General features: G+C 41.9%; 1 protein-coding gene across 12 annotated transcripts in view; it reads left to right on the top strand.

Moving 5' to 3' along the window:
- ATP2B2 (ATPase plasma membrane Ca2+ transporting 2) overlaps window positions 1-24,680 on the top strand; it is a 429,063-nt gene that overhangs the window by 298,687 nt on the left and 105,696 nt on the right. For all 12 annotated transcript variants that reach the window (XR_010072835.1, XM_063348415.1, XM_063348414.1 and 9 more), the window contains one exon: window positions 3,717-3,914. Coding sequence is in view for 11 of the 12 variants with exons in the window: in XM_063348415.1 (XP_063204485.1) it covers window positions 3,717-3,914 (198 nt within the window). In the remaining variant the exon portion in view is untranslated. The remainder of the gene's footprint in view (window positions 1-3,716; window positions 3,915-24,680) is intronic.

Below are 24,680 nucleotides of genomic sequence, written 5' to 3'. Positions count from 1 at the left end.
TTATATATGAATTTAACCCAAATCTGCATAATAATTCTAAAACACTTGGGTCAAGCAAAGAAGTATTGCACAGGTTCGACGTAGAAAAGCAATTAAAAAAAAAATTAAAACATTCATGCTTATGTGGATACATGAACATAAAAAAGCCAGTCTGTGGCTTGTTTCATACAGAAGATAAGATGGAGGCTGCTGCTTTAACCAGTGACACATGAAGCCTGAAGTCATATTGAACTGGTATTTCCATTCTTCTTTTTTTCTTTTTTTTTTTTGTCCTCGATGGTTCTCTTTCACTTCCTTAGATGTTTTATATCTTGATATAGAAATGGTATTTCAAATGGCTTTCATTTGCAATGCTCTTTCATTATTTGCGCAGGACTCAATACTTAAGGGACAAGCAAGAAATAAAAAAAAATTCATGAACAGTAATGAAGTCACCATGTGTAATATGGAAAAAAAAGAGGTAAAAAAAAAATGTAGCAGCAGGAAAGCCATCTCCCGGTTAAAAGCACTGGTGAGGACAGCTGTCCACTTCCAGATCGTGCTGCGCTAATTGAGGTTTGTGCCATCTGCGCTGCCTGTCAGCGCGCGGGAGCCGGGGAGCAGCGCCCGCAGATCCGCCCGTGACTCTCATCCTCCGCAGGCAGCGCCGCGGGGCTCCCTCGCTCCACCTTTAGGACTCTCCGGAATAACGTTTCTGAATAAAGCAGATTATTTGAAAAAGAATAAGGAGTGTGCCCTCCTTATACCTTCTGCTGGCACTAGTTTGGAGGATTTAGGGAAGCTTTTACAAAATAAACATCGTCCATTGCCTCGGGTCTTCAATCGCGTTTCCCTGAGCTGTATCTCTTTGTATAACTTGGGCTTCTCTGTATTTTATTGTCCCTTTCCGACCTTTTCTCTACAGTAATGCTTAGGACTGTTATGGTGCAATTTCATCAACTGGTGCGTAGATTTCTTCATTCTCTCCTTCCTCTCTCTCTAAATACAGGGGCTTGTTAGTTTTTGGCATTCAGTGGGAGAAAAAAAAAAAATAAACCCAAAATTTTGCTGAATGTTTTTTTAAGAGCGATGGCCAGATCTCAGGAGATGGGAAACCTTTTGGTTTCAACTGAGTATTTAATTTAATTTCAAGTATTTCTAAATGTTTTCCAAGAAAAGAAATTTCATAATTAAAGATTAATATGCTCTTTTTTTTTTTTTTAGGTGAGACTGACTTGGTGAATAATTTCACCAAGAAATAGACTTATAGAGAAGAATAAAATCACACACACGATTTACCCGTGCCTTTTTATGGGTCTTCAGGAAGATAATATTTATTACAAAAAATGAAAGAGTACAATTAAATAAAACTTGTGCCTCAATTCCAATGTAGGTTACTTAGACTGTAGTCTGGAAGATAATGGTGACCGTAGATGCTTTAAAGGCAGTCTAGTCTTCAACCTTATGGTGTCTAAATAAACCATTTTTGTCTTGGAGAAAAAGCAGCTCCTTGAGTTCCAGTGTCTCTCTTTTGCTTTGGAGGCTTCTCAGTCTGTGCGTGTGTTTTTGTTTGTCATGGTCAGTAACGTAGGACAGGATGCGTATACTTTTTATGGCCTCCTGACAGTAAAGTATGCAGCGTAATTTCAAAGTCATGAATTCATCACGTCGAGGTAAATAGTATTCTTGGAAAACAGCGCAGCTATCTCCTGTAGTACGTCAGCCATCCCTCTCATGCCGTTGAGTGCCCGGTCATCTACGTACCTGCTGGAGCTGGCCCACCGCCGTGCACATATGTTCTGTACTGGAAAGTAGGCGTTTCTCAGACATCTCTTCCTTTCCAATGTGCTTTTGAGCTCTGAAGGCTCCAGCTGAATTTGTTCGGTGTCTGCTAAAGGCTGGTCCCTATGTCAGGTCCCATCAGTGGTGAGTGACTCCCGAGTCCTAACGGCTGTGATCTGCAGTGGCTCGCAAAGGGGCAGCTCCCCAGGTGTTTCGTAGCCTGCAAGTCCTGTTTCTCAGGAGAAAGCCCTTACCCCAGGTTGGAAGCTGACTGGGAGCCCACGGAAGAGCAGAGGGTTTGGCGTGTTATTGTTTGAATCGCAGAGAATAATGTAGACACCCTTCATAATAGCTGGAACCTGTCTGTTACAGTGTCACTAAGCACTAGGTATGGAAAATTAAACAAAGTGAGGTAATAATAACTACAGCATGCCTTTATCTGGGAGAAGGATAGGGTTTCTTAGAAGCTGAAGGTGAAATGAAAGTTTGATGAGTTAACCAAGAGCCAGAAGCTACACAACAGCTGTAATTATATACCTTCCGTGAAAGGTGAGTCAACATCTTTGCCTGTACTGCGGAGGGTTGATGTGTTGGAAAAGCATCGCTGTCATCTTGAGGAAATTACGCTGGGGCCTGGTGCTGTCGCCCGAGCGGTGACTTACTGTCACCCGCACGCTGCTGGGAACAGTCGCACTGGTCCTGGACGGATGAGGCACAAAGCCGAGTACCGTTAGCACACGAGAGCGCTGATCTCTTTCGCTTGGCGTCTTGAAGGTGCTGCTGACAGGGCTCTGGCTCCCCAGGTGCCCCAGCAGTGCCGGCAGGCGCGGGCTCCCCCTGACCGGCACGCGGAGCCGGGGCTGCGTGGGCTCCTCCTGCTCGCCCGCAGGCACCTCTGTGTTCCGCAGGGTTCGGCTCCCAATTTAACTGTCTCCGTTGTGTCATGTTAGGCTGAATAGGCACAAATAACTTTACGTTACCGATCGCATTCAAACCCCGCAGTTTTGTAAATGTTGCAACTAACATCGACTATTACTTGGCAGGTATGTGTAACCACTGCCTTTATTGCACTTCTTTGTGCTGCTGAGAGTGCTGTATGGCACAGTGATTCTTCCCTAACACTTGCAAGTCTTTGGGTTGTTTTACTTTTGTCTCTTTTTTTCCCCCCCCCCCGAGGAGGCGCTAGACGTGCATACATTAATATAATTAAAAAATAGGAAAAAAGCACCTGGGTTGTTCAGCGCAGCCACACGTACTTACACCGTATCCTTAAATTGAACTGTTCCTACGTTGAAGTACCATGCAAAATACGCGCATTTTTATATCGATTTAAGGAACCGTATAGTTTCCTTTTTACTTCCTTTGTACGTATAACCTGTCACTTGGGCTGCCCTTTTCCACGTAACAAAAAACTGATGCAGTTGGTCCCGGCGGTTGTGTGCCAGTATTTACACAGCAAGAGAGGTTGCTTTGAAGCAGGACAAGACATGCTTTATTGATTTATACGTTGAGGTCACCGACCCAAGGTCAGAACAAAGATATGTGTCTTCTGCGACTGGTATTACCAAGAGCTGCCAACAGCTATTCCAGCTTCATCCCAGATACACCTTATTTGTGCTTTATGATCTATTTTCAGAAGTCATTGCTTACGTGTGTGTATGTATCTATATACATAGGTCTTATTAAAGTAATCCTACTAACTCAAGGCCTTTTTTACAATTAAAACTGTCAGGAATTAGTTCTAAATAGAGTCCATGAGGATTCTGTTCAGAATGTAAGGATAAATCATCTTGCGAAAGCAAAATTTAAGTGGAAAATCTACCTATTTGTTAATATGCCATAGGCAGTACGGCTTGTAGTTGTTCTTGGAGAAATAATTTATAGGAATGCAGATAAAAGTGGGCATTTTCTATTTCACTGCAATTTTAATTTATTTTATTTTATTTTATTCACAGGATTAGCTGGCACTGCTGCAGACCTAGAAAAGAGAAAGCTTATTTTTGGAAAAAATTTTATACCTCCAAAGAAGCCAAAAACATTCTTACAGCTAGTCTGGGAAGCGTTGCAGGATGTGACTCTTATAATCTTGGAAATTGCAGCCATCATATCTTTGGGGCTTTCGTTTTATCAGCCACCTGGAGAAGGGAATGAAGGTAAAAACTTTTTATAGAAGTCATTTGTATAAGTTTAAGTAAAACCAGTGCTGTATCTCAAATGGATTCCATCCCCAGCCTCCAGAAGGTCACTAACAGGAAATTTCCATGTGGTTTGTTCCTATTACCGTTACATCTGGTACTGACATATTTTTTGTATGCTTGACATTTCTTTATGCAAATAGCTGAACCTCATGACATGTACTAAACGAGTTAAAGAAAAATCATAATATTCTTATAAAACTGCAGTATTTTTGTTTCTGTTTTCACCTTTGAGCTTGTGTATAGCGTTTGTTTATTCACCTTAGATTTCTGTTTACCTCATTACAGAGGAGAAATATGTAATTGCTTATATAACGGATGTATCCCGTCTACATGGACACGGACAAGGCTTCTGCCGGTTTATACCAGCTAAAGACTTGAACTTTGTGAAATGCCCTCGTTTTAGTATTTTTAGTGATAGAGCTAAGGCTAGTGAGCCTGGCCCAAAAGGGAGCATGCGAGGGCAATTTACATGTGCTACTTATAAATTCTATACTGCAGAATCCTTCTGTGATATCTGTAGAAAGTTTCACCACCACCACACCCCCCCTACCCCCCATCCCCCCCTTCTTTTTTCCTCCCCCTTTGGAAATTACTCTTGAATTCACATGCTTAAAATACTCGCTCCTCTACATAAATGCAAGATTTCCATTTCTGGCAACAGATCCAGATTCCCCCCCCCCCCCCCCCCCCGGCTCTCTCATAGACTTATAAAGCTGGATAAAACATGCTGTGTGAAATGACGTGAATAGCTTGGCAAATGTATGAAGAATGTCTTCCTCTAAATATAGCCTTGAAATGTTTTTTACATTCGCTTCAGTTTCCTTTGGCTACTTTCCTTGAAGACCCTTCCTTCTTCCTTTTCCATTCACAAGCAGAATAAGCACGTAGCTATGCCTCGCTCTTGGAGCATATTTCTGATTCTTTAAGCTGTTATATATAATCAGGAATCTGTTGTTGCTTTCTCATTGAATGTTGAGTATGTGACTTTTCAGCAGGTGTCTGATTGAGGCATGAAAAGATAAAGGAGTCATTTGTTTTTTAACAGTAGAAAATGTTATTTATTATTATTACTTCATATAACTCAACAGTAGAATACCTTGGGGACATTGTAAACCATGAACGATGCTTTACGGAATTAGAATTTAGCTCTGCAAACCTTTTTCTTAGGCATAAATGTGCAGACTAACCTCTTATTTCTTAATTTATTTGGTGGGAAAGGAATTTTGAAAATGAGATTGTTACAGGTTTTAGGAAGAGGAGATGTGCCATCAGACCATGGTTGTTTGCTTTTTAATTCTTATTCTTTTGATACTGCATTTAAAATCTTTCTTTTCCCATGGGAAGGTATGAGATATCTGAGATTCTGAGATAGTCTGAAAAGCTCAGCAGCACAGCCTGTGACAAAGTGTTTGTGTTTTCCCACAGCACGGTGTTTTATTAAATGGTCACCATTTTCCCTAGGTTTTTAGAATTGCTTTCCTGGAAGGTTTCGCCATGTTTTACACAGGGAGAACAAATCAAGTTAGTGAATATCTTTTAATCCAACTTTTGGAACACATTGCAAAGGTCCTTTATTTACGGGGTTTTTTTTGAAGTCTTTCTGTCAGCAACTGTATAAATGTGGGAGATTCTATTTCATTTTAAAATTAGTATTGTATAAAAGGCTGCCAAGGATACCCATAGTTTATTGGTAGATGTCCTTTTTAAAGAGTCATAAGCATTGAAAACCTGCCATCCTAAGCTTGATTTTGCCATTGGTGAAGTGGGGTGTATTCATACTTGAAACAGGTTTGATGGTTTTGCTGCATAACCTTCGGTAACCAAGTATAAAATAAAATTATATGTAGACTAATGTTGAGTGAAATTCAAATTAACTTTTTATGAAGAAACAAAATACGCTGTTTTGCCTATGCTTAAGCCAATTTATTGAACAATTTAAGCTATGCCTTGAATTGAACGTGAACCTGGATTCAGACCAAACATGGGCATATGTGAGAAGAAAGATTGTAGTTCTTTGAGAGGGCAGCAACGCCTCTGCTTTCTGTCTGGTGAAATGTCTGCTGACCTCTAAATCTCTTACTCGTTATACATTGCTTCAGATCGGTCTGTCTGTGCTTTGCTGTTGTAATAGAGAATATGGAAAAAGTGTCATGTAAGATGTAGCATCCTCGCAGAGCTCTGCATTGTGCCTGATCTCGTTTTCTCGAGGCAAGAGGGTGATATTGCCGATGGGATGTCATGGGGGATCCCTGCCCGGGGCTGGCTACGTGACAAATGCTCCTTTGGAAGCGTGGAAACCTGTATTTTCCTTTTCTGACTCTTGCCAGAATGAAAATTATTCGTTGAAATGTACATTTATTTGCAAGTTTTATGTTTTTTTTTTCTTGAAAAGAATGTATTTTCATCTGAAAATACAGCCCAGCGTTAGGAAGGAGAGCTGGCATTTCCCGCTAGCCGTCTACTCTTGAACTTGCCCACCTCCTCCACAGCCTGCTTTAAGAGTTCCTCCGTGAGCTCCTGGGTGCCGTTGGTAGCCGTGCTGGCCAGCCCTGGGGTGGTGCCCGCGCGGGGAGCCCCTGGGCCTGCCGTGGAACCCGCTCGCTGCCGCTGGTGCTCGGCTCTGGGCTAACGAGCTAACGGTCAGCTTCGCTGGAAAGAATTTCTCTTTCTAGGTGATGCATTCTTCACTTTTTTTTTTTCCTCTTTTTTTTTTTTTTTCTTTTTTTACTGTCTCTAAAAGTTGTTGGTATTTGATTTTGCTGGTTGATGACGATGTGAAATATAAAGCTTGTGACAGTCAGGTTTGTCTGCGGCTCGACTGAAGGTCTCCTTCGCGTGACAGGACACTGCTTCCTGGTGCGTGGCTCTTTTATAGTATATGAGAGAGCCTCCTCTTTTGCATTCTAATTGTTTCTTTTACTTTTCAAAATTCAATGCATTTTCATTTTGAAAATGAGTCAACAAGACTGTTCTCCTTCCCACACTTGATTTGCCCAATCATCACTGCTAATTATCTGAACTCATCAGCTTACTGTCATCCACCTGGACCTTTTGGAGTCTAAAAACAATTGTAAGCATAAACTCAATATTGTTGCAAGGTGAAAGACTTAAAGGAAAAAAAAAAAAAAAAACCAAAAGAAAAAAGAGGAGACATTGATGAGCAGAGAGGTGTGAGACACCGCGGGCAGGTGGGACGGCAAGGGGAGGTGGTGGAGAGCAGCCGGTTTCCACGCAGGCTCGTGGCGCGCGCAGTGACGCTGCGTTTGGTGTGACAGTGATGTTTGTGCTGCCGTTGGCCTCCTGTCCCACAGGGTCATCGTGCTGATTTCTTTGGTCGTGGCTAAAAGTGCCTGTGATCATCTTATGCTTTTTCCATGTGTTTGAGGTCTGTGACTAGGATGGGATGGTGAACAGCACATGAGCCTTTCTGTGGGGGACAGAGCTACGTGAAAGTGGATGTTTCCACAGAAGGAACTTTGTCAATGGCAGAAACATCAGCATCAGCCAAATGCTTTTTTCCCCTTTGCTCAGAAAACTTGAATGAGAAGTCTGTCCAGGGAGCCATAACTGAAGCCATAAAAGATGGTGTGTCTTGGGAGCTATCAGAGAAGGGTTTGAACAGGCTGGAGTCTACAATGAGAGCTGGATATTTTTTATTTTCTATTATTGACAAATACACAGAGAGACCTGACTAAGAGATGACGGTGGTGTAGCGCGAGTTCATTAGCAGCCACCAAAGCGGGGGTGGAAGAGATCTGAGAAAGCCCGTGGGAAGCAAGGCTGCGGTTTGACGCAGCCTCTTCAGTCTTCCCTGAGTTGGAGCCTGTGGCTGCGGCCCCGCCATGCTGCCTCCTTCGGCCCGGTAACGCCGGGCGTGCGGGACGGCAGGGCCCTGCCCCGGCCACCTGCCCTCAGCAGCGGAGGGAAACGCCGAATTGCTCTCAGGATGAACGTTTGCATATTCAGCGTTTTTAAAGAAAATACTGACTTTACATCAAAGCTTAGCTAAGAAAGGGATAATGGAAGTAAAATTTTACAGAATGTTAAAAACCAGCCAGTTGTTTTCTTTCAGCATTTTTGATGGACACGGTACTGTCTTGCAATATTTCGCTTGCTTATTGCTTAGGACTAACTAGAAAAGTTGTGGCCATCTGAAAGTGACAGCCTTTCTTTGTAGGAATAAGAGATAGTAACGCAAAAATAAGAGCCTTTAAGACCTGGTGTCAGGGAAAGACCACCTTGCATATTTTTTTAATCAAGCATATGTATACGCTGCCTTTATATCTCTTTATATCTGCCTCTCACGTATCCTAAACTTTTATTTACTAATGACCTTATTAGTTAATATAATGAGTTGAAGTTATCTTGATTTTTTTTTTTTTTTTTTTTTTTTTTTTAGAATTGATGTAACTCTTTCCTTTTGGACACTTGAAACCTACTTTAATTTTTGGAAACCGTTTCAGAATTAGCATTTCAGTGGTTTCTGCAGTTTAAGTGCAAAATATTTCTCCTGAGGCTTTTGAAGGAGGAATGCATGATAAAATCTACACATCCAAAAAATGCTGGAGCACATGAATTGCTTCAGGAACCTTGACTAAGGGTATAGTCTAATGGATGTATATGTTAGTGCGTTTTGCTCAATTAAGCAGTTATGAACTCAGAAGTGCATTTTCAATGTGTATTTGTAGATTGGCTATTCTTTCCCATTTTAAGCTAAGAGTATTGATACATTGCCAAGTTTAAGTCCTTTGAGTGTAGCATAATTGCATTTCCAAACATCTGTAACAGAGTTTGGTGTTATCTTGAGAAAAGTAAGTAGGTTACCATCTCCTGAGTTGCATCCAGTTTACACTGTTGGAAACAGCTGACATTGCTGCGATTTCGAAGTATCAGTAGCGACATTTCTCAGCCAGCCTGAGCTGGAGGAAGTAATCATCTATTGGTGATAGTGCATGAAGTTTTTGTTGTACTGCAGTTCTTCATTTAAGATACAGGCGCGTCTTGGAAAACATGATTTCATTTTCTGCTGCAATCACAAAATCCGATCTGCAGGAATTACAAGATAATGGCGTAGTTTTCTTTTATTGCTTCTCCAGAAGCCACTTTAGTTCCTGTATTTTCATATTTCTTAGCAAGAGTGAAGGTTTCAAGAATTTTCTTCTCAGAAGCTATGGTAGAGTTGTTTTTATGATCTGCTTTGCATTCCCTTTTACCATCTGACAGGCCATTAGGAGCAATTGAGAACTTGTGCATAAATTATTGTCAGCCCTGTGGCAATTACTGCTCTCATTACCGATCCACACAGAATCATTTTTCCACTCTTTCAAAAAAGTGCAAAACTGCTGCTGCGTTTTAGCAAATGTATTTTGAGAGAAAATTCCCGGTGCAGATGTAGTCTCTACTACAGTGATGATCACACAGGGGTGCGACTTCGGCAAGTTAAAAATACTTTGTTCCTCAGAACAAAACCCTTCTGTGTCCTGGGGTAGTCGATTACAGGCTCTGTCCCCCGAGCAAACAGCATAGGGAGCCTATGATACGTAAAGAGGATTTAATGAATATACGGGACCCTGGCTTCATTTTTTTTTGTTACATAGATTAGAGTTAGTCCAGGACTAAATTTGAAATATTTGTCTGTCAGTCTATGGTGAAATCATTTTTGTGTGTAGTTTGTAAAGAAATATCAAGTGTCCTGTTTTTAAAGACAGTATATGAATAGAAAGAGCGGCTTCATGAGATCAAGTATCCTAGAATCACAGAATGGTTTGGGTTGGAAGGGACCTTAAAGCCCACCCCCTGCCCTGGGCAGGGACACCTCCCACCAGCCCAGGTCGCTCCAAGCCCCGTCCAACCTGCCCTTGAACCCCTCCAGGGATGGGGCAGCCACAGCTTCTCTGGGCAGCCTGGGCCAGGGGCTCACCACCCTCACAGCAAAGTATTTCTTCCTCAGATCTAACCTAAATCTCTCCTCTTTCAGTGTAAAACCATTCCCCCTTGTCCTATGGCCTCCCTCCCTGCTCCAGAGTCCCTCCCCAACTTTCCTGTAGGCCCCCTTCAGGTACTGGAAGGCTGCCATAAGGTCTCCACGGAGCCTTCTCTTCTCCAGGCTGAACACCCCCAACTCTCTCAGTCTGTCCTCATAGCAGAGGGGCTCCAGCCCTCGGATCAACTTTGTGGCCCTCCTCTGGCCCTGCTCCATCACGTGCGTGTCTCTTCTGTGCTGAGGACTCTAGAGGGGCACGCAGTGCTCCAGGGGGGGTCTCACCAGAGCAGAGTAGAGGGGGAGAATCACCTCCCTCCACCTGCTGGCCACGCTTCTCTTGATGCAGCCCGGGATAGCTGGGCTGTGCTCTCAAACCATTGCATTGGTTCATTGCTTGAGGAAATGGAACATCCTTTGGGAGAGAGAGCTTAGGCTTGGTTAGAAGCCCACCAAGTGAGGGAGAAATGGCAGTGCTTCTCTCAGTCGCCCCCAGATCTTGATCTCATTTTGGCTTTAGATCTGCAGGAATCTCCCACCTGTTTTTTTTTTATTGTTTTTTTGTGTGTGTGTGTGTTTTGGTGTTGGTGTTTGTTTTTTTTTTCCTTCCATTCTTTCCCCTTAGGTCCTTGCTGAAACTGTCACTTGTTCTTGCAGGAATGACTTAATTGCAATTCGCAATTCTTCCATCCCTTTCTGAAGCCATCTCCATAGCGTCTGCCCTGCAGTTCAGCAGCATTGCCCGGGTTCGGCGCATGCCCCATCTGTGCCCTGGTTGGACTGGTTAACAATTTTCAGACTTCTGCTAGCACTTCACTGGCAATTCCTGAGCCTTCCTGGATCCTCTCCCTTGTTACTGTCTTCAGGCCTTGTATCACACGTGGCTCTTATTACCCGGTTGCAAAAACCACTTATGTCAACACCTGACAATCTTTTACTGTTTACATGAATGTAACAAACCTTTTAACTTTTCTTTCTTGAATTTTGTCTCCTTATGTGGATTACAAAGGGGAAAACGTAGCCTGAGGTAAGATGCTTTACCATCCCGGTGTTCGGTGTGAAGCTGCAGGTGTGATGTCTGTTTTCAAGTGTACAGTTCTTTGCAGCTTAAGGGGGGAAAAAAGGGAAAAGTCTTTTTGGTTGAGGTAGCTGCTGTTAAAATTCCCAAGGCAAAATTCTACGTTGAAAACAAAGTTAAATGATCGGTTACATTGCTTAATGCTGCTCAGTGGAGGTTTGGCTGGGCGAGCTTTCCTCTTACTCATGCAACAAGGCAATGAACAGGAAAAAATACGGAAACAGGGCATGGTCCCCTGACACGTGGTCAGTCGTCCCACGCCATTGCAGGAAGCTGCTGGTGGTGTTGATGTGCTGCTGCGCGGGGCTGTGGCTGGGGTCCCTGCTCACCTCTCATGACTCCTTACAAGAGACTATTTCTGGGATTCACCACTCAGTTGTTTCCTTATCGTTCCTGTAATGTGCCACATTGCTTGGTCAGGGGGGACTTGAGTTGGAGATTTAAGTCAGAACGGGTATCCATACAGTTGGAGAGAAGATAGAGGCGACGCACAGCTCCCACGAGGGCGGTTGCTTGTCTTGTCCCTGTGCTAAACCTCCTCTTGAGGTGGTGCTCACTTATACGCGTGGTACCACTGTTCTGTGCGTATCTAGCAAATCTCACGCTCCTTATGTGTGAGCCTGAAGAAGTAGGCGTGCAGGGATTGAATGGACAGCAGGACACAGCCAGCCAACGTGCTCATCAGTGCTGCTTTCACCAGACAGCTGTAAAGGTCTGCACTGCAGAGGCAAAGGCAGCTGTCTGATGTTTGGATCAAAATCCCTGCACAAATCAGTCCGAGGGGAAAAAACCCCACCCCAAACGAACAACTTACCCCCCACCTTGTCCAGATCTGTTGCTTGGGATCAGAAACGCTGTGCTGTTCTCATCTCTCAGGTTACTGCCTGTGAAGGTACGACTCCAAATATGTCTCTTGACATTTCATTGCATTGAGCAAGTCTGTAGAAATAAGTCACAGTGGGAAAGATTTGACCAGCCATTAGTGCAGGTATCTGTGGAAGGAAACGAAAACAAGTTAAAATTTCATTCATATATACATATATATATACGGATATAAAAGAAAAAAATATATATAAGAATATAAAGCAGCTGGCAACAAAGTTCTCCTTCTTAGTTAGGAGCGAAAGTGCTGAATTTAATACCAGCTAGCATGAATTTGTCCAGTTTGTGATCTGTAGTGGTGTACATTTTTTTAAAAAAGTGTTTCCATCGAACTGTGTCCATCCAGTCCTCCTCCTTGCAAGGTCCCTGCCCCTGATGCAAGTTCTGCTGGAGCAGAAGAGCTGCAAGAGGCTGTCTGCTGGGTTTCTGCTGGACTCAAGTACAGTGTCAGGGTATAAAGGTCCAGTGTCTGTCCCCGTTCCCCAGCGCTTACTATAGGTATTGTGGCATCTCACGGATTAAAAAAAATGTTGCAATGGCATTTAATTAAGACATTGCTTCTTCAAAACACTCCAAAATTTTGTTATTGTGGGCAGTATCTTTTTGTGGTTCCTGTTCTCGGCATTCCTTAGATCAGGTTGTGGTTTTATTGCTTTCCACATGACATCTGGGCCACTAAAGGGGATTTGACCCTAATAACATAGAGGAGACATTCGAGCATTCTCCTGCATGCAGGGGAAAATAAGAAATACCGCCTTTCTAATATAGCTCTACGGTCATGTTAACAATTTCGCTAATTGTTCTGTATTTGCATGTATAAACAGCTGAAGTTTCCCATCCAGCTTTTAACCTTTTCCATAAATTGGTTTTGGGCTTTTTTTGTGTTTGTTGGTTTGTTTGTTTATTTTACTGAAGGGTAATTCCTACCCACCATTGCCTGTATTTGCAAATGAGCCAAAATCCTATTCCAGTTTATTATCATCTTCAGATTGACGTGCAGGGTTTATCTTCTGCTCTTGAATGCATTTCTCTGCATAGAGGGAAATTTTGCCTCGGTGGGAGGTTGCAGCTGGAAGTTCCAGCCGCCGCGCTGCATCAGTAGATCGCGGTCACCATCGCGAGGTGCGTGTTCAGAATAAGGGACAATGGGGGTGGGGGGGAGAAGAACTAAACAAACAAAACCCCAAAACAACCTTGGCACGATGGCAAGAAATAATGACCCTGCGGACAACTCTTAGAGGTTGATTTCTTCAGTGTACGGGTACTCAAGAGACGCGTGCTTCCTTTCCGTGCGGAAGGAAAGCAGCTCGCCCTGAGGACGAGTGCTGGGGCTGGCAGGGGCAGCCGCGCAGGCTCTGTCCTGTGGGCAAGGTGGGACAGGCAGGAGAGAGACCTGCTCTCTGTCCAACGGCACAGCTTGGCCTTGGATTTGGTGAAATTCTTCTCTTTTCCCCAGTTTCTAATCTACGGTTTTCTTCTTTTCTGTTTCTTTACCAATAGTTGTGACCCAACTACATTCATTTTAGTATTTGCGGGTAGCTGATATTTGGAGTCTCTCGCTCCTTCTGTGTCCAATTCTTAACAATTTTCTTCCCACTCTCACAGAAGTGGGTTTGGGTTGATTTTTTTGGTTGGTTGGTTGGTTTTTTTGTTCTAAGAGTTGTTGCCCAGATCATAAACTTCTTATATTCTCTTTCCAAGAAGTGTATTGTCTTGGTAGATTGATTTGCTTTTCTCTGGGGATTCTAGAAATTGTACGTTTTTCTGATGAAACCAGCTTATTCTTAAATTGCATAAATACACAAAAGGCCTGCTGGGGAAACCTCAAAATAGATCCCAGTGTACGCAAACACATATTGGCGCAGGAGAAACACACAGGTGTCATTTGGGCAGGAAGCAAACATTGGCGATGAAGCGACTAGCAGGATCAGCTCGGCAGGAGCTCTGCCATCTCAGCTGGTCTTGGACGTGGTACTCGCTATTATTAAATCCTGCAGCAGAGTACAGTCAGTTCCTGCCAAATGTAAACATACTGGTTTTATTGTTTTTTGTCTTTATTGATCATTTGTATTTCCTTAACATTAGAAAAGAGCACTAGTAAATGTGCGCGTGGCTCCAGATTTCATTTAAACAAGAAATAATAATGCGCCCCCTTTGCTTAAATGACCCCGGGGGACAGGCAGCTCTTTCAAAAAGAGAAAAAAAAAAAAAAGTAAAAAAGAAGGTAAAAGCACCAGTTATTGAGGAACTCTAACCAAATTGAATTAAACGTCATTAAAAAGTAACCTCAGATAAACAACCACATGAAAATCTTGAGCCATCCTCTGAGGAATTCAGTTCATTTACTTCCTAGTGAGACGCAATGGGTATAATTGAATATAAACTAAATGTTTTAATGCAGCATTTATCAATTTTTACCTCGTCTTTACCCATACAGTCCACATCCGGGATTTCATCATATATTTTCCTTAGCATTTTAATTCAGTAGGGCTACATGGTTAATGAAGCACGTTCATTTTTTAATTCCTTTGCCAGGCTTTTACATACGGAGGATCTTGCAGGGCCAGTTCAAGATCCTAGGATACAAAGATTTTCACAGGAAAGTGTTGCCTCTGTCTCCCTGTCTCTAAAAATCTGTCTCCTTAGGTTTCATTAATATGCACTTAATATATTTGATTAATGAGTGAAAGAATCAGAAATGTCAAAAATGAGTCAGCTGAACAAAGTTAATTTTCTATTCTTTGTGGCAGTTTTAGATCTTAATTTTTAAAAAAAAAAAAACATTTTGCATGTGATAATATAGATTGCATTAAAAATACATAAACGTAGGCAGCATAAAAGCCTGTTTGTAAGGCCAACAATAATGTTTTTTTACAAACCTCCTAAAATCATGGCAGCACATAGCAATAAACAACTGTAAGGCTTTTGCCAGCCCTCCCACTGACGGAGCCAGCGTTGAGATGAAAAACTGACTGCACAACCTATGCATGTGCGCCTTAGATTTAAATAATATCATCAAGTAATGTTTTTGGTACGTTGAAAATCCCTTATCTCTTTAAGTCCTTTCCATAGTGTAAAATGAATTGTAGATAATACAAAGCCTTTTGAAAATAATATGAGCTAAATTTCATTCATTTTAATACTGTGCAGAGATTTCAATCTTAGCTACCACCCTGCCTCATGAACTGTGTTGGTAAAAAAGGAAACCAACCCAGCATCCCTCAGCAATTCCTGGAAATGTTTTCAGAATTTCATTACTGAGGAGGGACCTTATCAAGGCTTATAAATACTGAAAGGGTGGGTGTCAGGAGGATGGGGCCAGGCTCTTTTCAGTGGTGCCCAGGGACAGGACAAGAGGTAACGGGCACAAACTTGAGCATGGGAAGTTCCACCTAAACATGAGGAGGAACTTCTTTACCCTGAGGGTGGCAGAGCCCTGGCACAGGCTGCCCAGAGAGGGGGTGGAGTCTCCTTCTCTGGAGACATTCCAAACCCCCCTGGACGCGTTCCTGTGCCACCTGCTCTGGGTGACCCTGCTCTGGCAGGGGGCTGGACTAGATGATCTCCAGAGGTCCCTTCCAACCCCTGCCATTCTGTGGTTCTGTGTAATAATTAGCAAACATCTTCAAATCTCTTCTGTATCTCAGAAGGTCAAGGGAACAGCTGAACTGTCCTGTAATCCCCACTGTAGGTGTCACCTCATCGCCCCTTGGCACGGCAGGGAAGTCCGGCTGCCCTTTCCCCACTCTTTATCCCTGCTATTTGCAGGCTGGAAGCTCTGATTTTAGTTTTGCAGGACGCTCAACCATTTGTACGGCACGACATCATCTTACACCAAAGCAGGTACTTCTTCAGAGCGTTTTAGCTCTAACTTAATTTCACTTTAGCCCTTAATTAGAACAGATTTGGAATTACGCAGTTGGCATCCTGGAAAATAGAAGAAACAGAAGTATTTGCCCTCTTAAAAACAGCTTGTTCTGCCAGAACCCCACCATTTAACCTCCTTCCTCCCAAAGCTAGGATGAGGTGAAGCAGCATATGGCTTCTAGTGACATTAGCCCAATCTGTTTAGCTAAATAAAACAGTTCCTTTAAGAATTTGCTTAGGAAAGTATCTTTTTAATTCCTGCCCTAAATCGTACTTCAGTGCATGGTCTAAATGTCCAGGAGTGGAGAAGAGAAGAGGTTGGAGTCTCCAGCTCTGACATGTGTGCCCAGACTCTCATGATGCGAAGTATCTCACTGTCTTCCAATACTTGTATAAGGCTGTTTTCACGAGGAGAAAATTGTGCACCTTTGAGTTGTCATTACCTGGCCACACTATTTAATTTTGGAAACATTTTTGCTTTTATGGTGATTTCTAGATTCAAAAGGTGGGAGAAGTTTAGCTTTAGGGCTCCAAACTGGGTGAATTGTCAAGAGTCCTGGGTGGGATTGGGGTGACGGAGAGCACGATGTGAGGACGCTTTGGTGGCTCCTTCACAGAGGTCTGTCCCTGTACTCAAAAGCACTATCAACAATACTTAAGCCACTCTTGACAGAAATCTATCATTCTTATTTCCAGAAGGTCCCAGTGATGGAAATTCTATGTCTTTCCTAGATAATTTGTCTCGGCGTCCGTGCCATGAGACAGTTATTCCTGATGTGCAACTGAAATGTCTCGTAAGCATTTAAACGTATTTGTTTAGATTTTTACAAGGAAGAGAAAACCACTTTGTCATATTTATATTTACAGCCATGTTTTGTCTACTTGAAGACAACTTGATTCTACATGCCGATGTATAGCTATTTGTGGGAAGTTACCCAGCTTTTTCAATAAGAATTTGAAATTTGAGTAACTTGTCAACAGTACAGAGGAATACAAGTATTGCACTGAATTTCACAAAGGCAGCCAGAATAGCAGAATATTATCTTGAAAGGATTTTTCTGGTGTTCAAAAAAAATGAAAATTCTCCCAAACCAATGAAAATCAGAAAGGTCTGAAAACGTCTTTATTTTCAAAAGGAAATATAGGAATACTGAGTGTTTTCTTACTGGATTGTGAATTTAAAAATCAGTTCTAATTTAGCAGCTTTAAAATCTCAAATATTTTTCAAATTTGCAAAATCGTATGTTTGTTATGTGACGTTTTTTAATTCAAAGTATTTTTGGATCAGGTTATAGGACTGTTTTCCAGTTTCAGAGGAGGGTGCTGTTTGCCAACTGGTCCACGTGAGTTCAAACAAACGCTGGGACGAGCCGAAGTCTGCGTGCGCTTACGGTTCATGTCTCTTGGTGGGTTTGAATTAGAATGGAAAACTGTTATCTGGGAAAAAAAAAATTAAGCACAGATGAGTGAAACAAAACAGGTATACCTGTTTGAACACAAAACCTGTTGATGACAAGGCAGATGTACAGCATGTTGCTGCCTTTTTTTTTTTTTTTTTGCCTTTTTTTTTTTTAGAAACCGGTAACAATAAAACAGACCTTTGAGACAAAATATCTAAAAGCGTATGCACACACAGGTGTGATCAGGTATTGAAGTGGGACCCGGAGAAGAGAACCTTAAAGTCTCTCCACTTCAAATCTGTGTGGATGCACTTGAGGGGTTATTCTAAAGCTTAATCAGACCCAGACTAGAACAAGCGCCCCCCTCTGCAGAGCTCCACCCTCGGGAGTAAAGCACAGAGCGGCGAGTGTTTGCTATTACAGTCCCCGTCCGTTACATCTGATGCAGTAGGGCTAATACTAGGTGTAATGGCTCTGAGTGGTACTGCTTTTTAACTGTGCGCATATACATATGCGTGTGCATATTTTCACGTAAGGATATATACGTACACGTATCTTATCAGAAAAGTAACAGGTGAAACAACTGATTCCATTTTATTTCTCTTATTGCATAAGGAGTTCTGCCTTTTCTCTCTAGGATATGCTGCTCATCTTGTTTCAGTGAAGTATGCATAAACTTTTAGAATCTTAAAAACGAGATGAGTTGAACCCAAAATGACTACATAGAAAGTATGTTCTAAATCGAGGTAGTCCTCAGGACACGCAGCTTTAGCTTGCTTTGGATGTGTCTGCATATTGATGTTTTCGTTTGGATCGAGTGTACTTCAGAACTTACACCTCCTGTTTGTCCCCAGTTAAGACGCTTTGGTTCCCATGGCAGGGGGCTTTCGGGGAGTGCACAAATGGGATGTGCATTCAGGTGGGATTTCATCCCATCCTTTGGGATGCGAAACTAAACTGAAAAACGTGGCCCAGAAACACGTTTCCTTAGCATATAGATTGTCACTGTAAAACTACTTTTATAAGGCTCCACTATTTATTAGCGTTGGTAGAACTTTTTAATGCCTTCTGGTGCAAGACGTTATGATATAATGTTTAATCTCTTACTGACGTGATTTTACACCTCTTAAAGCTTTATAGCACAAAGTAATGAAGGTGAGAATTTTAATGAAAGTAATAAGCACTGCCGTTTATGAGCTAGGTTTATGGCTGAGGTCTATAAATCTCCCATATCTTTTTCAACCTGGTTTTCTTGTTCTTGTGAATATAACTGATGAGTGAGGGAGTACCAGCATCCAAAGAGGCCAAGGTCTTCCCAGAACTGTCTCTAGAGCACATTGCCAGAGCCTAAGCTCAAAAGAGTTTAGTTTTCTGGTTTTGCAGTGTCCCAGGTGTGTTCGGTTGCTTGAGCAGCTCAGTGGCAGATTCTCGTAATCAGTGGCTTTCGAGCTGTGGCCTGTGGACCGCGGAGACTCTGTGAATTACCTTGAAGGGGCCTGTTAAAATCAGTAACCTGTTCTTGGTAACCTCTCTCTGCAGGGCTGGTGGGTTGGACGAAGTTGACAATTATTCTTTAAATGGTTTAGATGTATGAAGTGTATCAGTCAGCAACCGTAACTTCATGCTCTGATACAGTGTGATTTTTTTAGAAGCTCCAATGAAATGTCTTCTCAAGAATTCCAGGCAAAGTCAACTTTCTTTCAATAGTTTTTGGTAGCATTTCTGTTAAATACAATCTTTCTGCAAAATCATCTTGGTTAGAGCATCTTGTTTTAAAGCCCTCTTCCCCCCACCCCCCAAGGAAAAAGAAAAAAAAGAAAAAAGGGAATTTTTTTTGAAGAAAGTACATTTTGTTTGTATTAGGACACAGTTGAAGAGTCGTGGAACAGTACAAGCATCCGTTACTCAGGCAGATCCCACCCTAAAAGCCTTCCTCAATGATTTGCCCTTCTCACAGAATCACGACTCTTGATTCTTCTCCTCATTCTGCTTCAGACAGAACAGGCTTTGTTTATAAGGATTTAGTAGATGAAGCATAAGTAAGAAAGACAGCTCTCAGTCTGATTATGTATTTATGAAATATTTGTTGCTCTATGTTAATGTTAGATGCTTTCCTTAGGTCTGTTTAAAGTCAAGTGCTGTGATGATAGCGAGTTTGCTGTCAAGCATTTATTTATTTTCGTGGGCTTCTGTGTTTCCCAGCGCTTTCGGTGGTCTGCATTGTCAGCGGTAGCTGAGGAAGGGAAGGGTATTCGGGAAGTACTGGAAATCGTCAGGGGTTGCTGTATGAGAAACGGGAGCATTCTTCCTGGTTTTAGAAACTTACTTAAGTAACCGCAGCTGCAGTGTTTGTACAGAGTGCCTGGATAGCTGGACCTCCAAATGTACCATGTTTTCTTGAGATGATACATTTTTTTTTTCCTTCAGCCATTTGTTCAAGACCTGAATGGGCCGTTTGTGTTTAATAAGGCTCTTCTAAGATAAGTTTATTTACCCCAGTAACTGCAGTGTTCCCTATGTAGGTTTTTTAAACAGCAAGGTTAGAATTCTAAATCGCACTTAAACTTATCCAAGTGAAAAAAAGGCAACGTACGGACAGCCACTTCGCTGCTGATAGCAGTCTAACAGAAATTCTAGTTTCTTCCTATCAGTTTTATTCATAATGTTTTGTTTGCTTTGGCATAATAGCCTATTTGAAGTATGGTCTTACAATACGCGATCATGAAGAAAGGCGTTCTTTCCCCTCCTTATTTTACTCTGAATCAGCCAGTGCCATTTATATCAGCGTTCCAGTTAAGTGATTCAAAACTCACGCAGTTCTCTGGGATCGTAGTCTCCCGCATTGTTAATTCAATTTAGTGCGTATATCTTTCAAACTGAGTTTGTCTTTTACATTCAGTTTTGTCATAGTTCAGACATTTAAATAGTATCATCTGAATGGAATCCCTTATTCGTGCTGTGTTCTGCGTTGCTGCAAATTGGTTTGCCCTGTTGTTGACGCAGTTTAAACTTAAACACTTTTCTGATACAGTCAAATCAGTTGAGTTATCCTGTGGAACCCTGACAGGACGTATCGAGGCTGGCCACTAAACAAAATTTCACAGCCAAGTATTGATACGTATTTCTGTTCTGCATTGGAACTGAACCAGGGTCTTTCAGCTTTTTTCCATGAAAAACCCTGAGAAAAGAGCTTAAACTGAGTGACAGAGCAAGACTGTTTAAAGTTAAGACCATGTACACACCTGGTTTGCATTCTTGGAACAATGACTTAAATTTGGAGAATTTTGTAGCTCCATTTTTATATGTCCTGGATGAATACAAAGAAACCTTCAAGCTTAACCAGAATTTTCATTGCGGACATTAATATTTGTACTGAAATGAAAAGTTACCTCAGAAAGAGTTGGTTTTGACAAATATAAGTATTTTTTATATTTGATATAATTTTTTCAGTATCTCTATAGAGATAGTTAAATAATAATAAGCATATACTTCTTTGTGGAATAGTTATAGGCTATACTAACAGATGTACAAGCTGTTTGTAAGCTGTTTCTTTACTAGAGAAGGTCGTCGTTACAATTATCCCAGCACAGCCTCCCGCGTTAGACAAAGCTCTTGCTCTACAGAATATATTATCCTCTGTTGGGAACCTTAGGTTTTGACTACTGGTCTTTACTTCTCTCCATTAACCTCTAAATAATTAATTACTTAGAGAATTTAAGAGAAGACTGATTATTTCATTTCAGTATTTTTTCTTTTTTGAAAAAGTTTTTTACCGTCATACGTTAGTAAGTATGCCTGTGAAGCTGTTTGTGATTGTTTATTATTATGGGGTAAATATTTTTGATGATGTGTGAAAACACTTGTTTTGCAAATCCTTACTGGGTTGCACAGCAAACATATTTACTGAAAGATAATTAAGTGAACATAATTTCTCTTTTGTAAGTGTTTTGATGAAAATACACTGCGTTGATTGTTTTATAATACGCTATCCTGGTTTTTACCATATGCTTAAAATGCTTACAAATGGCCTACTCCAAGGTTATTCAAGGTTGCATTAAAGTTTTATTTAGTAGATGTTGTCTTTCCTGAAGCTTCCTTATTACAAACTTCTTGATTCTGAACTTCCTACTTTTCTGGCTGGGTGTACAGTCTGTGTGTCTGCCTGACTCTCTCTTGCCCCTATTTCCTTTGAACACCTTTCGAATGAGATGGCACGAGTGAGGTTCTGCTCATCCAACAGTCATCTGGGGGTTTCGTGTCAATTGGTATTTTTATTGCAATGTGGAAATCTGGAAACACCCTACATTTGGTGTCTCTGTAAGAAGCAACAAGAAAGAAAACACGGGTTTATACACAAGATTCTCAGAGCCGGCAAGGAAAGCTCGATTTGGGCATCGCTCTCTGCCCAAGAACAGGTAACTCTGAAGGAAGTATGGAAGTGATACCAAATGTGTCATGGACTCAGAAAACAGTAGATATATCACTTCTGAAATACAGATGGCAAGAAGTGTAACATCAGCATTTGTCCAAAGAACGGCTTCGCTCTGGATTTGCTCGACTGTATCAAAGCTATCAGTTCTGCGCTGCTCCCCAGCCCCAAGTGCGCTTAGGGAGCAAAGTCAGTTCTGGGTGTCGGTGGTATTGATGAATGACCTAAGTTTAAGATTTGAGCTGGCTTTGGCAACACATTAAGAACTTGTAAAGTGCAAAATGTGCACATTGTGTCATATGGGACCTGCAAATTAAATAATTGTTTCATAATGTGAAGTGACCTACATCTGGTTTCTACAAATCTGTGTTGGACTGCAAAAAATGAAGTCCCATAGATACCTTCCCTTCATTAGAGAGGTGTAGATCATGGACAAAACTGGGATGCTTTTAGATATTGCTCATTAGATAGATTTCCAGGTTGCCAAGCACGACTTAATTCTCAACTGGGGACATGAGGTAATGAGATTTAGAACTTCGGGATGAAATATAAAATCTTCTCACATATTTTCCAGGAAGAGATTCTCCAGAAGTATTAATTCCATAAGTAAAACCCAGCTAGGACATGACCTTGCAAGCACTGTTGAGTAACTGCACTTGAACTCTTACTAATGAACACAGAGAACAACTTTCCAGGTCCGATTCTTGCATTTGAAAACTGTATTTTACCTTTTGAATGTGTGGCTGTAATTACCAGACATCTTTAGCTCTGAGCAAGAGCAAATACAGCAATCGGATGTCAAGGTTTTCCCTTGCAATCCCCGAGAACAGGGCTTGTGATTAAAATGCCCATATTGGCCTTTCCCTACGTTCTCTCGGTGGCGACGGAAGGAAACAAAAGTGAATATGAACATTCTAGAAATGGCTGTGCAGTCCTGTTCCCTCCCATCGCCGTCGGTGGAGTTCGGACCCCGTCCTTTTGACTGATCTGTGCAAAATGCGTTTCCTCGGAGGTGCCAGTCGGAAGAGTCTCGCTCAACAGATTGCAGCTCTTGAAGTTGAGCGAGTCTTTTAATTAACGTTTCTCTGCTCACAAATGTTTGTGATCAGGCTGAGGGATGTGTGAATATATATGCTTTCAGGGCTTACAGATTTGTTTCCTTGCATGAGTATGTCAAAGCTGTGTAAATATTTAATATTGAACTCTAAAGTTGACAGTTATATAACTAACTTACAGGGACGGCATCTTTTTTTTCCCCGTTTTTCTCCCCCTCCCCCTCCCCCCGCTGGAGTCCTTATATAACTAACTGGCGTATCGCCAAGCAAGGAATTCTGATACTGTTTTCAAGCGAGCATTCAAAAAATCTCTTTTAGTGAATATACCAGCACCCTAAGCCTGCAGTGTGTGTCGTGCAAATATCTCATGTTAGTAAATCCCTTCTGCTTGGCTGGTCACAGAAACCAATGTGTTTCTGGAGAACGCTGTCTGACTTACTACTAGAAAACGGCTTTCACGGTTGAATAAGTCCTTGGAGAGTACGAGACAAAGACAGAAGACTTCATCTTCTGAAGTTCTGGTGACTTCTGCAGCGTTGCTGTCAGCCGTGGCTCTGCTCGGAGCTTCGCCGGCCCGTGGCCTCTGAGCCATCGGCCGGGGACACTCTCACACCGAGGAGTGTCGGAAGGAATATTGGGATATTGGTACTTCAGAAACTGGCAACCACTCTTTGGACTAATTTTGTGGCAAATGTTATGACACAATAGTGAATTTGTAAAAACATATATTACGATATCTGATACGGCTTAGAAAAATCTTGTTGAGGAGGGGAGTCTTACGATATTTATTGCATAATTTTTGATCATTTTTTCTGTTCCTGAATACGTTTGATAAAATAAGTTACATCACTTCTGATGTTAGTAACAGGAGCCAGCTCTACTAATGAAAAAGCCGTAACTTTGGAGCTGCTCAGTTTGCTTTAATAACATCAGTGCTGGAGTTTCAGCAAAGGAAAAAATGTCTTTACAGAAGGCGATTAAATAAAAAGTTTTTATCGTGGGAACTGTTGTCTTTCTGATGACAAAACCAGTTTGACTGACTTAAAAAAATTACCTCTGGGGGCGTTATGAGATTTTCCTAGGGAATTTAAATGCCACAAGGTATTTTCAGCTTAAAAATAGCAACGTGTAGGTTGAAATGAGTAGCTGAGAGGTATGTGCTGTAGGTTGGGACTTAGGAATACAGATGTTCACAGATTTTTAAAAATATGCTTTTTCTGATTTAAAAATTACCGTGCTGCAGCTTAAGACTGTATGGTTTGTAATTATAATCGTTATCTTATTCAGAGCAGCTTTAAGGATCTCCTCATAACCGTTTGAAGTCTTAAACAGATATTCTGTTCAGCTGCACAGTGCTTCGATGCTGCTTTCTGTATTTGCCCAGATTTGGTTGATGTTACAAGAAACACGTATTGAAATGTTGTCTGTGACCTTAAAAGCGTTCCAGTTTCCAGCTGGCAGGTGATGCTGTCCTGGCTATTTGTGGCCTTTTCCTTTTCTCCCCCCACCCCCTCCCCTGCCTTTCTGGCTTCTACCAAACTGGAACAATTAATAACATCAACCAGATCATTTTCTCCTGCCAGTTACGGTGAAGTTTCTTGGTCACTGTCTCCCTGAAGTGCTTTAACCTGCTCTTGTGTATCTTCCTCTCTGTTCTCACCTTCCTCTTTAGCTACAAGTGTGTTCCAGTCTTTTCTACCATACAGTTCCCTTTTAATATCCTAGGCCTCGCTTTCTTATTTTTTCTTTCTATAAACCTATATATAATTAAAATCCTGCTAATGCAGAGTAGGCATCTCAGGCTAATTTTGAGATTACTGGCAATTAATGAAGTGCAGAAGAGGGCCCAGCGCTGTGAGTGCCTGGGTGTTTGCTGGGCTCTCCCAGGTCCCAGGCAGGTGCTGTGGCCCGTAGCCCTTGATGCCGGGTTGCCCGCAGTCTCTGAGGAGATGGAAACCCAAGTTGCTGTGGCTTCAGATGGACTGACTGCATCTGCTCATTTGAATTACTTTCCCAGCCCTTTTTTTCCT

Source organism: Chroicocephalus ridibundus, chromosome 10 (genome assembly GCF_963924245.1).
Source record: "Chroicocephalus ridibundus chromosome 10, bChrRid1.1, whole genome shotgun sequence".
NCBI lineage: Eukaryota > Metazoa > Chordata > Aves > Charadriiformes > Laridae > Chroicocephalus > Chroicocephalus ridibundus.
Note: the sequence above shows the minus strand (reverse complement) of the source record. Positions and strands in the feature narration are given on the sequence as shown.